Below are 14692 nucleotides of genomic sequence, written 5' to 3'. Positions count from 1 at the left end.
GCCCTAGAAATTCTCATTCTATAGGTCCTGGGGTGGCTGGAATTATGTGTTTTAAACAAGGGTACTAGGTGATTTGGGCGCAGCCCTTGATCACACAAGGTTTGAGAACAAGTGACTAGAAAGAGAAAGCCAATGTGAGGTTAAAGTCCAGGGAAGCATCCAGAAACTTGGAGGGTCCCGGGCGCTGGAGAAGGAGGCAGTCAGGACACTGACGTCTGGCAACTGATGTCTGGCAACCAGCCCTCCCATCTTTCTCCCCTCCACCCATCTTCCGTAGGATAGGAAGATCCTCCATCCGGTCTACACTTTGGTGTAGAGTAACACTCCTTGCTCAGAGCCTCAAACCCTGCTCTTCATATACAAAGAGAGCTGCTTTAGGAATTAGGAAAACTTTTCACTCCCAACAAAGCTCCCAACTCCAAGACCATTGTCTCAGTAGGGCTCAGGAAAGCCTCATGTGCAAAACTGAGCAAAGACCTCCTCTTTCTGGAAGTTGCCCACTGCCGCCTCCTTCTGAAGCAATGATTCAGTGGGGGAGAGAAAATCCAGGACATGATTTATGGAGCATGAAACACACAGACATTGGCTTAACCCTTGAAAACTATTATCTTTGTCATGTATTTTTTAGTCCTCATGTTCCTTTCTTTTTAACCAGCATTTAACACCTTTGTCTGCTCCTTCCTCCTTGAAAAGCGTTTCCCTTCCACATTCTCCTGGACTTCAGTTTCAAGCTGTTCTTCCCAAGTCATCTTTGTAGGTCTCTCCTCTGCCCCTCACTTATATATGGTTCTCCCCAGCCCTCTTCTCATGCTATATACACTCCTGGGGCGACCTCACCCATGTCTGTGTTTTCTCTCTCTCTTTTTTTTTTTTGCGGTACGCGGGCCTCTCACTGTTGTGGCCTCTCCCATTGCGGAGCACAGGCTCCGGACACGCAGGCTCAGCGGCCATGGCTCACGGGCCCAGCCGCTCCGCGGCACGCGGAACCCTCCCGGACCGGGGCACGAACCCGCATCTCCCGCATCGGCAGGCGGACCCCCAACCACTGCACCACCAGGGAAGCCCTGTGTTTTCTCTCTTGTAAAAATTTTCTTTTTTTTTTTAAATTGAAATATAGTTGATGTACACTATTACCTTAGTTTCAGGTGTACTACGTACTGGTGTGACATTTGCATTCATTATGAAACAATCACCACAGTAAATCTAGTAACCATCTGTCCCCAAAGTTATTACAGTATTATTGATCATATTCCTTATGCTGTATATTATATCCCCGTGGCCCCTGGCTGTGTTTTTATTTTTTTATTTTTGGCTGTGTTGGGTCTTCATTTCTGCGCGAGGGCTTTCTCTAGTTGTGGCAAGCGGGGGCCACTCACTATCACAGCCTCTCTTGTTGCGGAGCACAGGCTCCAGACGCGCAGGCTCAGTAGTTGTGGCTCACGGACGTAGTTGCTCCGCGGCATGTGGGATCTTCCCAGACCAGGGATAGAACCCATGTCCCCTGCATTAGCAGGCAGATTCTCAACCACTGCGCCACCAGGGAAGCCCCCTGTCTGTGTTTTTGATGACCATCTTTCCTACCCTTCTCTCCCGAGCTCCATATCTGCAGCCAACTTCTGCCTGATGCATCTACTTAGATGCCTCCCAGACACCTTAAATTCACCAGGTCTAGGTTCTCCACAGGTAGGGACGAAGGTGACTAACTCTGCACCGGAAAGGCGTCCTTTCAACTGAAACCCAAGAACCTAAATTGAACTATATTGAGTAGAAAGATGACTTCCAATGGAGCTTTAAGTTCACTTGTAGAATATGTTAAACAATGAGCTAGATCTGAAGCAAAACCCAGGGCATCTGTCTATGAATATTTCTCTCCCCCTCCCTTCCCCCTCCCTCTTATTTGTGGCTACTAGGCATCTCAGTGCTATGAACCACTTGGAGGAACTCTATTTTCTGCAGCTAATTCAGGCACTAAGAATTTGATTTCTGAACCAAAAGGAGAAAATGCTTGGGATTTCAGGAGCCCTGAATTTGTTTGGGCAATGATGCTGTATCAGTTTCTGGAGTATGTCCTGTAGGGTGTTAAAGAAATCTAGACCCTGATAAGATTCTTTTTTTTTTTTTTTTTTCCTTTTCACTGTCAAGAAAACTTCCTTTCTTACTTAAAAAAAAAAAATCAGATACCCTTCATCAATTTATTTTTTAACAAATGATAAGATTCTTTCTGTATCTATAGCATTGTCAAGTCATTGTTTACTCACAAATGAAGAAGTGGGATGCAACGTGTTGGAGCTCCTTATGTCAACCCACGGTTTACCTACCTCTCCACCCCATCCTTCCCCTTTTGGTTAACTTAGCATTTTAGTGACTAGGTGTAATAAAGGTGACCCAAATAATGCTTTACAACTTTTTAAAGAAGCAGGCCCTTCCTTCAAACAAATTCTCACATGAAACCTCAGTATATAACAGGGCTAACTGTGGAGCAGGGCTCCTGGTTCCAGCTGTAGCAGGATACCCCCCTCCTCATGTTTCCTTGTGGGTAATTTCTACCAGTGGCGGTTCCCAACTCTGGCTTTACATCAGAATCGCCTGGGGAGCTGTAAAATCCCCTCAGACCCAGGCTGCATTCCAAACCAAACCAATTTAATCTAGATGTGAGACCCAGACAGCAATGGTTTGCAAAGCTCCCCAGATGACTCCAGTGTGTACCTGAGGCTGAGGAAGGCTGGGTCCTGCCCTCCCTTATCAGGCCGAGGCGTGCAAAGAAGGAACTTAGCCTGCGTGGGCCAGCCCTGGGGGGACGGGGTGGGGGGGGCATGTTAGTGTGCGCTCTCGGCTGCCCTCCTCCTGGGGGGGGAGGCTGCAGTTGCCCACTCTGGGTGAAGCATTAGCAAGCCCACACCACCAGAAGGCAGGCTGTATTTCTCAAACAGCTTTACCAGTGAGAAAGGAGGTTTCTGTCTGAAACCTGTTTCCATACCTCAATTGGTTCCAAACTTAGGCAGCAAATGGAGGAGTGTTGCTTCTGATACCCCTAGGTTTCCATTTGCTTCATCTCCCTTCCACCACCCTCCAGACAGTCCCTAGGACAGTCCTAGGGAGCTTCAGGACAAGATGGGAGAAGCAGTCAAGCAGAGAGCTTAAGAGCATTCTGGAACTGGGTTCTAACCTTGGCTTTGCCACACTTGCTAGCTATGTGACGTGAAGTGCATAATCTCTATGGGCCTCAGTTTCCTCATCTGTAAAATGGGATTGATAATAGTATTTACCTCACAGAGATGTGGTGAAGATTAAGTATGCTAATACGAACAGGAAGCCTTACAGTGGTGTCTGGCACATGGTAAGAGCTGTGTGAGTGTTAGCTGGCTGTGTAAAGGCTACGTATGGAAACACAAATCAAAACCGCCTTGAGGAAAGAAAACAACAGAAAAACCTCACTGAGGATGGGCAGGATCTCTGGTTTCTGAGTTTACTTGGATGGGATTAATTATGAAGTCTGGAACCCTCTCCTCTTCTGGGGGACTTCAGAAGACTTAGAGGAATTCAGCAGGACCATATGGGCGAGCATCTTGAGTTGAAGTTCAGAGTAGCTCTCACGCATTGAACTGAAGACAGGCCACTCCAAGGCCAGGCGTTCTGCAACAGCTAGATGTGGTGTCCGGCTCTGGAAGGGCACTTGCTCTGGAGTTGCCCATGTACCTGGGACTCACACTGAGGCAACCCTTCAGCCACGTCACATCAGAAGGGCTCAAGGGCTCAGTCATGAGCTGTTGCTGTTGCAGGATTCAGAACAGGCATCAAAGCCAGATGAGCAATTGAGGGGCCATCAGTGAGGATCAGGTGTGAGAGAACTTGGTCAGGAAGCAGGACAAACAGTACGTTTTATTTATACAGCTGGTAGGGAAGGGTGGGTCCCTGGGCGGGGCAAGGCGGCAGCCCCGGGTTTAAGAGCATCTTGTAAATGAGAGTTTGCCCTTTGACCTGGCCACAAAGATTAACTTGGGCATGCCCACCCCCCTCCCAAGAGTCCTGCCCAAGGACATCCTCGTATCCACGGCCATCTCTTCCCTATTTCAGACTTGATTCAAAGCTCACCTTCATTTCAAGATGTTCTCTAGTTCCTTGCTACGTAAAGTGTGGTTCATTGTTCAGAAGCATCCACGGCACCTGGGAGCTTGTCAGAGATGCAGAGTCTCAGGCCCCACCCCAGACCTACTGCATCCGAATCTGCCTTTTAACAGGACTCTCAGGTGATCTGTCACACGCGGAAGTCTGAGGAGGCCCCTCCAGTTTTCTCCTGGGTGCCCCCAAAGTGCCCGGGGCAGAGCCTTGGGATTTAGCAGAAGTGCCCTGAGCGCTTGCTGACTCACTACAGATTCATGGCAACTGGGGCTGCGGAAGGCTGGAGAAAGGGCAGACACTCCAGTACGGTCTCCTGTGCTTTGGGGATAATAGGGAGGTTTGACGGGCATAGCGGGCGGGGCAACGGACAAGTGACGCAAAGTGAACCGGCTCCCATCATAATCTGGAGAGAGGAAACCTGCTCTTTATGGAAGAGAGTCTGCGTTTCCCACGTCTTACCTCATTCAGCTTTTCAGGACTGAAAGCAGACGTCAGGACACTTCTGACCTCTTCCCATCTTTTGTCACGTAAAAACAGGACACTGTTGGCTACCGGTTTGGGCTCCAAACCTGATGCCTGGTGGAAAGCGATAAACAGAGTTAGGACACAAGGGAGCCCAAGACGCCTGGGTGGCAATACAGTCCACGATAAACTCTCTGGTTTAAGTCACCCGTGACCAATAATTAGGAGACTTCTCTTGCAAGGATGTACAGAATATAAAGGCTCATGGACAATGGTCTCTAGATCCATGGCCGAGGACCCACCGGGAGCAGATGGGGAAGCGCCGCTGGCCCAATTCTATCTTGTTACTCTGTGGTTATCACTGTAAATAACTCAGCGGCGTCTGTGTGTTCTGCAGCTCCCCTGCAGAGTGGGGGTTCCCGGAGGACCCAACAGCTGGCTTCTTGGAGGTGGGCTCGTCTTTCCTGGGATTGAGTTTCATGTCTGAACTATTTTGGCAAGGGGTTTTGTGTGGTTGGATTGGTTACGTTGGGCCAGGAGTTCACAGACTCGTGTCTGGGTCTTTGGAATATGCCTGGGGGTGGGGGGAGGAGAGGGAAAGGAGAAAAAGAGAGTCCTTCAGAAGCATGCCCCAACAGAGCTGTTCCAAGAGAACTCCTTCCTGTCATGGTGTTTCTGTGTTCTTTCACTCATTCATTCACTCATTCTTCTCATTCAGCGAATGTTTGTTGAATGTCTAATATACACGAGAAGTTGGCTATACGGTGCTGAATAAAGAAGACATTGCATTGGCCCTCAATGAGTTGATAGTCTAGTGGGGAAGCAGACAGTTACGTCCTAAACTAACAAATAGCTGTCATTACATTTCATGGGAAAGTGGGTGTTATGAAGGGGGAGAGAGGGCAGCGAGGTGAGAAAATGATAGGGGATTAAATGGCCAGGAAGCCTTCTCTGAGGAGGAGACAGTCCAGCTGAGTCTGGAAGCACACAGAAAATGAGGTCTCCTTATCCCTTCTTCCCAGGCCAGTCTCTTCTTTCCTAAGACCACCTACTCCCACCAAACGGTCAAAACTGGGGGCCCTCACAGCTGTTCAGAGCCCTGAGCCCCAGGGCTGCAGGGTGAGGGGAAGTAGGGGGACTGGAGGACAAAGCATTCTTCAGAACTGCATGTGATATACGGTTTTGCTATTTCTTTTCACTGTTTTAATTATAGTTGAAACATGAAGCCAGCCACCGTTAACTCAAAAGCCTTGTAAAAACTCCTGTTCAGAGGAAAATGATAATTTTCTGATAAAATATGAACACTCAAAATAACCTATAATACGTAACTGCAAAGTATCTGTGGGGATTTAATTATATATTAGAACCAAGTTGCTGGGATATTTTTTCTGCAGAGGAATACCTCTCTATATTTAGAATAAAATTCTTTAGGAGTGCTGTGGTCACTATACAGAATTGTGGTTTTGTGGAATTTTTAGAATATAACCCATTTGTTTGGGTTCCAGAATCAAAGGAGGAAATGGTACATTTTGTATACTGGCAAACGCCGGTCCTCTGCCACACTACCTGTCCTAAAGCATTTTGCTCCAAGGAAAGCTGAGTGGTGGTTTATGGGCTTCTGATGGAACAGAGGAAATTGGAGATAAGAGTCAAGGTTGACTGGATTTTGTGTCTGTCCTATAGACCTAAGGATTGGCTCCATGATAGTTTTTATCTTGCCCTTGGAGGACAAATCCAGCCCTTGTGCAATATGTCAGCATTGTCTCCCTCACCAGCTTGCCATGACAATACTCTCCCTTCAGCCTACAACTTCCGTTAGAATTCTTCATTCTCTGATGGAAGATTTCAGAAGCATTGGTTAGAGTAACCAACCTATTTTCATTTCTAGATACAATACTGGAAGAGGGAAAGTGGCAAGTTGGTCATTTCCGAAGAGCAGTCGGTTGGTGAGGGGACAGTCTGACAGATTTTAGAATGTGTAGCTGGAAAGAGAAGGCTTGGAAGATCAGATAGTGGTCCTTAGTATGTACTTTTAAAATATCTATTGAATTCGTATTACACGGAAGAGATTTGGCTCTTTTTTTTGACCCTGGGTGGTAGAATTAGGTTCAATAGTGGGAGCTATGGGGAAAATTCCAGCTCCTCTAAAGGAGAACTTCCCAGTAGTCTAAATAACTACTAAAAATAACCTGCCTTGAGCGATGAGCCCCTATCACTAGAGCCTGTACTCCACTTCTCGGAAATTCTGAACAGGAGGTTTGAGTGATCTGTGGGCAGCCCATCCTGGGATGAGAAGCTCCCAGCTCAGGCTGCAGGGTTTCCAGTGCACAGCACAATGTTTCACGTAAAACAATGAGACCTGCCTCAAAACAGACAGGGGTCAGGCAAATGAGGTTGCACACCTGGGGTTCTGATTCTCTGCAGTATGTTCAGTCTTTTAAGTAAGAACTTCTACCTCTTGGAGCTGTGGACCCATCATGTGAGTTGACCCTTCTCCAATAAAGATGTTAAAAAAAAAAAAGGAGGGACTTCCCTGGTGGCGCAGTGGTTAAGAATCCGCCTGCCAATGCAGGGGACACGGGTTCGAGCCCTGCGCTGGGAAGATCCCACATGCCGCGGAGCGACTAAGCCCGTGCGCCACAACTACTGAGCCTGCGCTCTAGAGCCTGCGAGCCACAACCACTGTGCCCGTGTGCCACAACTACTGAAGCCCGCGTGCCTGGAGCCCGTGCTCTGCAACAAGAGAAGCCACCGCAATGAGAAGCCCGCACACCGCAACGAAGAGTAGCCCCTGCTCGCCACAACTAGAGAAAGCCCGCGCGCAGCAACGAAGACCCAATGCAGCCAAAAAAAAATAAATAAGTAAATTTATTTTAAAAAAAAAGAAATGCAAAGCTGAAAAAAGTAGTCAGGTTTTGAATGCAGTGACGAGAGCTTCCCTAAGTCATGGGCCAAACCATTCTCACTTAAATCTCCCTGTACCCATTTGAAAACCAGAATGTTTTCTTTTACTCGATGTTTTATTTAAGAGAAAGGGGACCAGAAACTCTAGATGAGTTAGTTTTCAAAAGCTGTTGATGGAGAGGGACTTGTTGCAGGTGTGGGCGAGGCATATTTGTGGCTAACTTCCTGAGGCCCCTCTGTCCCTTCTGGGTAGCAGCGGGCAGGTCCCTAGGGGTCCAGCACGGGTGGCCCGATCCATCTGGAGCCCCCGGTGGAGTCTGCCTGGCTCCCGAGCTCTGTGACCAGCTGCACTTCTGCCCCCGGGATGGGGCACTGCTGCAGGCACAGGGGCTAATAAGGTTTCCAGTGCCATATTTGCCTCAGTACTTTAGCAGTCTTTGCCAGTGCCAAGTGCTGCGTGGTTTCACAGGAACTCGTCCTATGATTCCGACATCCGTGTGCTGAGAGGGTGAAAGTAGCCTTGGAGAGGTTGTACCTGGGGAGCCAGGCCCTGGGGGTCCTGAATAAAACCACTCCCCAAATCTATCACGTGGCTTTAGATGTGAGTCGACGGTGTGAACCGGTGCCTGGAGAGTTGACCCCCATGTTGCCTGTGAGGGCCTGAGGGCTGGCATCTCACCCCACACGTGGGTGACCACCACCTTCCACTCCACTCCACAAACATGTGATGGAACCTGGCAGTGGGCATGCCTGCTGCCTGACCTTCTTGCCATACTCATCTCAGACCAGGGCTCAGAGCTCCTGGCAGCAGGTTTAGTGATCAAACACACCCCTCTCCATTCCCGTATCCAACTAGACCAACCCAACGTGGGCCAAAGGCCTCCCTACCTCTCAGCACCCTTCCCACGGCTTTCCCAACTTGGGCCTTAATGACAGGCCAGGAGTACAGCGTTCTACTGCTGGTTAGGACCATTTCTGCTGAATCAGTGGACCCAGCTCCAGTTTCCGCAGATAATAAAGAAAAGAGCTGCCCACATGGCCTCATTGAGTACCCGATAGCAAGAGGAGCTAATTAAAAATACCTGCATAAAAATAGCCAAGTCCAGAGGTGCTGGGGCAACTGAGGTTCTATCCATGCTAAGGAGACTGATTGGGGTTTACAGTTAAACTGTGGTTGCACCACTGGAAGCAACTTGAGGAAGTGCTGAGGGCAGTGATAGAGGCCCAAGGGGTCCATTCGGAAAACGGGCAAGAGAAAGCAGTCACGTTCCATGGAACTGAGCGCCTCGAAAATGTGAATGGGGAAGCGTGATATAGGAACTGCCACCCTGGGTCCAAGCCGTAGCGTCTGTTCAGCCCGGTGTTCTTGAATTGGAAAAAAATATGTCATTCAACAATTTTTGAATTCAAGTATTTGCTCAATACTGACTTATGTCAGGGAGTTCCCGGTGGTGTCGTCCCAACTCCAGCCAGAGTGCTCTGTCAGTCCCTCATGGGATGCCTACAGGTCACACCAAATTTCAGAGCTAAACCCAGCTTCCCCATCCCAGCCACTCTCCATAGGCTGTCGGGGGCACACATAAGTCAGGCCTGGATTTGTGAGCAGAGATGGGTTCTTACAGCTGGAAAATGAAATCATGCGTTATTTAAGTTCCTTTTCACTTCACGTATCAAACTAATATGCTGAGGTATTTTCTGTCTCACAAGGGACCATTTGGTAGAAGCTTGCATGGAGTAAGTGTTTAATGTTTACTGAATGAATGTATAATAAAGCTGAATCGCTGAACACTTAGGTAAACATGGCTTATTAGAGGGAAGGTGGCATGGTGTCAGGAGGAAAAAATCATGCCTCGCTAATCTCCTTGAGTTCTTTGAGCAGATAAATAAGCATATGGATAAGAGGGAACCACAGAACCCAATGTAATTTGACTTTCAAAACCTGTGAGAAAATCCCACTCTAAAGTTGGTTCTTTGAAGATTGAGTCACTAAGCATTGTTTCCTCATGAATATGGGATTGGCTTAAAGACCATAAACAAAGCTAAGGATAAGTGGCTACATTCCCAGATGGAAAATTACAAACATTGGGGTTTCCTAGAGATCTTATCTTTGATGGATCTTTTTACATGTTTGTGAATGACCTACAAGAGGATGTACATATTGAATCTCCAGGTACTACCTAGTTCTTCTGGGGAGAATGTCAAGTTGATGGAGAGTCAATTCTGCTTGAACGAGAATATATCGGATACTGAGTAGTCGTTATGTGTCTGGGCCCTGGGGTATAAAAAGAGAAGGACAAGGCTTAAAGTTAATCAAGTTAGGGTGAAAGCCGTGCACTCATTCATGGTAAATAGTAGAAGGCACGATGAGAGCGGTTGTGAAAATGAATGATGCAGATGGTCAACGCTGTTAGCGTTCAGAGAAGGGGAAAAGTAAATGAGGGTTGAGGTAGGGAAAGCTTCATGGGGGGAGCAGAATTTGAGGAGAATCTGGACGAATACCAAGGGTTCGGATGGGTGTAGGAGAAGTGGAGGATCTTCTTGTCAATAGCAGCTAATGCACGGTGAAAACTTGTCTCGCCTGCGTGTAAAGCAGGACTTATACATATAATCTCATTTAGCCTTACAACAGCCTAGTAAGGCAGAGCATATCCCTGTTTTCCAAAGGAAGAATGAGAGGCTTAAAGAAGTAATTTGCTCAAGTTCACATTGCTAGTAAATATAAGACCCGCTGCTGTGCTGTCTCCAATTCTAGCGGAGGTGTCAGCATGAGCAAAGGCACTGGGCAGGGCTTTTGGAGAGGTTGCAGAGAGAATGGAGAGGCCGCTCCAGCTGGGGTGACTGCTTGTACTGGGGAGCAGTGAGGGCTGAGGTGGGAGCATATGTAATGGATCTAAATTATAGGGGCCCTTAAATCTCACCTGAGAAACTTGAACTTTGTCTTGAGTGAAAGGAGGAAATTAGAACCACATTCTGGAGGTGGGGGCCTAGAGATCTTAGTCAGGGGGTGGGGAAAAATAGGGACGGTAGACACATGGTTTGGAGGAGAAATGGACTGAAACTGGGCAGCTTGATTTGGTCCCCTCTGCCTGAACGTGTATTTTGAGTATGTGTCTGCCCCTGGGACATCAATCTGAGAGCAGCTCTATTCCAGGTCAGCTCGAGGGGTCTTATACCTTGGTTACATCTTGGATGTCATGTGAACATGACAGTATGGAGGCACATGGCTGACGTGTCCCATCTCACTGCTCAGAGGCTCAGCCGTGGCCAAGAACCGTGGCAGCCCTTGGACTGCTTTCCATGCCTGCCAGCACATGGCTTGGCGGTCAGGGCCCTTGACTCACTGGCTTCCTCTGTTTCTCTAATCAACCTTCCTTGCTGAGTCTGGGGGAGCAGCAATCTATGACTGCCTTTAACCATCAGACTCAGTCTCTAAAACCCCAAGGCCACAAAAACCTTCAAGGGACTTTGAACATGGAAGTAACAGCAGAGTATTTGGGGAGAGAATCAAACGGAGGCAGAGAAGTGGCTAAGCTTCTGTATTTCCTTCAGCCATTCTGAGGTGATGGAGGAGTTAGCAGGCCAGGCGATCACCCCCTCCCAGATCACCTCCTTCTAGTGGCCATGTGGTGCCGGGAAGTGTGCATGGTGCTCTGGGGCCGCAAGATGAGCGTGCTTTGGGCGAGTAACAATTGCTCAATGAAACCTTGATAATCCAGAGATGTCACCTAGGCAGCTGTTACAATAGTGACAGTAGAAAGAGCCCTGGACTTGAGTTGGGAGATGGCACCTAAACCCTATTAATCTTCCTCCTGTTAGTCATGTGATCAGGGTTGTCACTTAACCTGAGCCTTACTATCTTTGTCAGTAAGATAGAGATGATAATTGTACCAGTCTCATAAGTTCCTGTGAAAGTTAATGAGGGAAAAAAAAAAAACCACCGCACTCTGGACAGCTCAACCAGTACAGAAAGCTAGGGGGCTACTGCTAATTTCTTTAAGACTCAGTCCCAGTCACCTTACGTCTAATAAGCCTTTCCTGGTTCCCATCCCGGATGGTGCAGTGTTTTCCATGCTCACCGTACCGTATTGTACTGGTCTCTTTCCTCTCTGCCTCTGTCATTAGACTATAAGCTCCTCAAGGACGAGACTGAGTTTTCTATCTCTTTCTAATCATTACCTAGACAGTGCCTGGTGTATATGGCAAGTGTGCAGAAGTTTGTCAAATAACCAGCAAAAGAGTGCATACATTGCTTACTACTCCTATAAGAACGGAAGATGAGTTTAATTTGCCAAAAAAAAAAAAAAAAAAAGGCTGGCGCACAGTGATTCTCTGAATTCTCACAAGCAACTATCTATCAACTCCCTTTAGACTTTTTCCAAAAATCAGCATGAAAGTTATTGATCATCTCTGCTAGAATTCTCATCTCCTCATTTTTGGGAAATATGGACAGCACTGAGCTTTGCCATTTTCTGTCACCTCTTCGATTCTTTGGGATTTCTCATCAAAGATAAAAAGCAGGATATGTGCTTTCAAAAAAAGATGGAATATGTACATCCTTTAGTGGGTTAGAGACTTGTTACTTGGGGATGAATTTCCCTCGTAATGTTACTTGTCTTCTTTTTCCAGCCTTAAGATGTTTATACTCTCTGGGAAGGATGTAAGCGCGGGAAGCTTGATATCTTGCATTCTCTCTGATGTTTATTAACCTTGCTCGGTCTTCCTCGGTCACTTGTCTGAGGTCACTTGACTCTCTGGATTCCTCTAGCTTTGAACACAGCTTTCAAAACCCTCCCGGTTTTAGAATTTTATTAGCCCCAACTCCTCTTGAGGTTTAGCTTTCTTGAAGCGTCTCTTAAATGTAAATGCCATTCTTCTGTAGCGTCCTATACATCCCTTTTGAAAACTCAAATTCACTGGGGAGCACAGTTTTGAGTTGAACTGATCTAAACCCTACAGAAGGCCCAATCACATCCCTGTTTAGATGTGATGTGCGGTCCTTGCATCTTGGAATGATTCCCCATCCATCCATATGAAGAAAGAAAGTTACATACCATTCTGTTGGTGAAGTTACTGAACTTCTCAACCAGTATCTGCTTGATCATGTCTGGGTCAGAGATAACGATAAACATCTGACGACCAAGATAGTACCTGGGAGGAAAAAAAAAATGACTTTAAAATGTGTTGTATTTATCTGCCCTCTTCTCCTTTCCAAAAAGAATTCACAGTAGCTTAGAATGAAGGATAAAAGATAAATAGGAGGTAAAGGTGTGGAGAAGATGAGGAAATGCATGGCTAAGCTTGAGGAAGAGCAGAGCTGCGATGATCTAACACCAACTTTCATTCCACAAACATCTATGGAATCCTGCTACACCTGCCTGTGAAGGAGCTCAAGAGATACTTACGACACTAATGAAGAAATGGAGGAAAGGCTTAGCCAGTCAGTGGTGGTGGTGAATTCCCACAGGGAGCTGCGCTTAAGGACACGTTATGTTTATTAAAGTGCTGGGGCTCAAAAGTGCTGGGGCCCAAAAGCATGCGGTCACAGCCTCCAAGGGTCTCACAGTCTGGTGGCAGTGACAATTAGGTAATCATCACATACTGTGACATCTGGCAAGCATGGGTGACATTGGAGACACACCCAGCTCAACCCCTGGAGAAGAGAGAACGAAGTCTTCCTAGAGGTGGTGCTTCCTAAAGTGAGTTCCGAGAGATGAGCGAGAGTTACTCCAGGAAGGTGGGTGGCGAAGGTGAGTGAGGGTGTACCAGGCAGACGCCTCAGTTGTGCAGTTATCCAGGGACAAGACCGCTTGGAGGAACTATGTGCGCTTGGCTACCAACCGTATAAAGCAAACTAGAGTGACGACAAGTGGGCCCACTGCATAATGCCACGTTTTTAGTACTGTATATGGAATTATATTTTCAGGATGTAATGTGATCGCTGGCACATCCAGCTCAGACCAGTAAGGAACAAAGTCACACGACATGAAAGGAGCAAAGTTTACTTTGATTTCTTAGTTACTTGAAACTTCTCATGAGCTAAAAGTGTCTTTAATGTTTTAACTCTTCCGCTTCTCACTAACTAGGGGGAAAAAATATTTGTCTGGCACATGTCAGGCACTCAGAAATATTCATCTGAGCGATCATATTTCCCAGAACGGTTAGAGAAACCTTTGGGACACAGGAATTCAACAGATGTGGTAGGAGGAAGAATACTAACTAGTTTTTAAGAATTGGTTTTAGCCAAGAAGACCAAAAATAACCCAATAAGGCCATAAACCGATGCTTCTGTAAACTTTATGGGGTGCGTCATGGAATTTTTTGAGAATCTAGTGAAAGCTGTGGACATTCTCCTAAGAAAAATGGACATTCACAGCATTTTCAGATAAAATTTGAGGGGGTTCTTGGACCCTTGAAGCCCACTCTAGAGCAATGCTTCTCAAACTTAAAATGTCTCCTGGGTTTGAAGAAAGAATGGCTGAAAATGTCTCCAATTTGGCAAAAGGCAAAAACTTACAGATTCAAGAAGCTGAGTGAACCCCAGTAGGAGGAACCCAGAGAAATTCATGCCAAGACACATCATAACTACACTTCTGAAAACTAAGAAATAGAAAAAAATCTTGAAAGCAGCCAGAGAAAAAATAACATTATTTACAGGGAACACCAATGAAAGGAGAGCAGGTTTCTCCTCAGAAACCATAGAGGCCAGAAGGAATTGACACATTTTTCAAATGCTGAAAGAAGAAAACCGTCCACCACAAGTTCTACATCTGGTGAAAATATCCTTCAGGAAAGGTGAGAAAATAACAATATTTTCAGATGAAGGAAAACTAAGATAATTTGTCACGAACAGATTTACCCTTCGAGAGTGGCTAAAGGGGACTTCTCTGATGGTGCAGTGGTTAAGAATCTGCCTGCCAATGCAGGGGACACGGGTTTGCTCCCCGGTCCGGGAAGATCCCACATGTTGCAGAGCAACTAAGCCTGCGCACCACAACTATTGAGCCCACGCGCCGCAACTACTGAAGCCTGCGCACTTAGAGGCGATGCTCCGCAACGAGAGAAGCCACCGCCACGAGAAGCCCACACACCGCAACGAAGAGTAGCCCCCACTCGCTGCAACTAGAGAAAGCCCGCATGCAGCCAAAAGGAAAACAACAACGACAAAAAACACCCCCCCCAAACCAAAAAGAATGGCTAAAGGAAGTTC

General features: G+C 47.0%; 1 protein-coding gene across 3 annotated transcripts in view; it reads right to left on the bottom strand.

Moving 5' to 3' along the window:
• Positions 1-14692, bottom strand: part of TBXAS1 (thromboxane A synthase 1) — a 149934-nt gene that overhangs the window by 69841 nt on the left and 65401 nt on the right. The window contains exons 4-6 of one of the 3 annotated variants that reach the window (XM_065884397.1): positions 12537-12633; positions 4579-4695; positions 2452-2472 (exon numbers count right to left, since the gene is read on the bottom strand). In XM_065884397.1, coding sequence (XP_065740469.1) covers positions 2452-2472; positions 4579-4695; positions 12537-12633 — 235 coding nt within the window. Of the gene's footprint in view, positions 1-2451; positions 2473-4578; positions 4696-11087; positions 11143-12536; positions 12634-14692 lie in introns of those variants that run through there. The other 2 variants (XM_065884398.1, XM_065884399.1) reach the window with 2 other exon arrangements.

The sequence above is a fragment of the Phocoena phocoena genome, chromosome 9 (genome assembly GCF_963924675.1).
Source record: "Phocoena phocoena chromosome 9, mPhoPho1.1, whole genome shotgun sequence".
Lineage (NCBI taxonomy): Eukaryota > Metazoa > Chordata > Mammalia > Artiodactyla > Phocoenidae > Phocoena > Phocoena phocoena.
The sequence above is the reverse complement of the archived record's forward strand: the minus strand, read 5'-3'. Positions and strand labels throughout refer to the sequence as shown.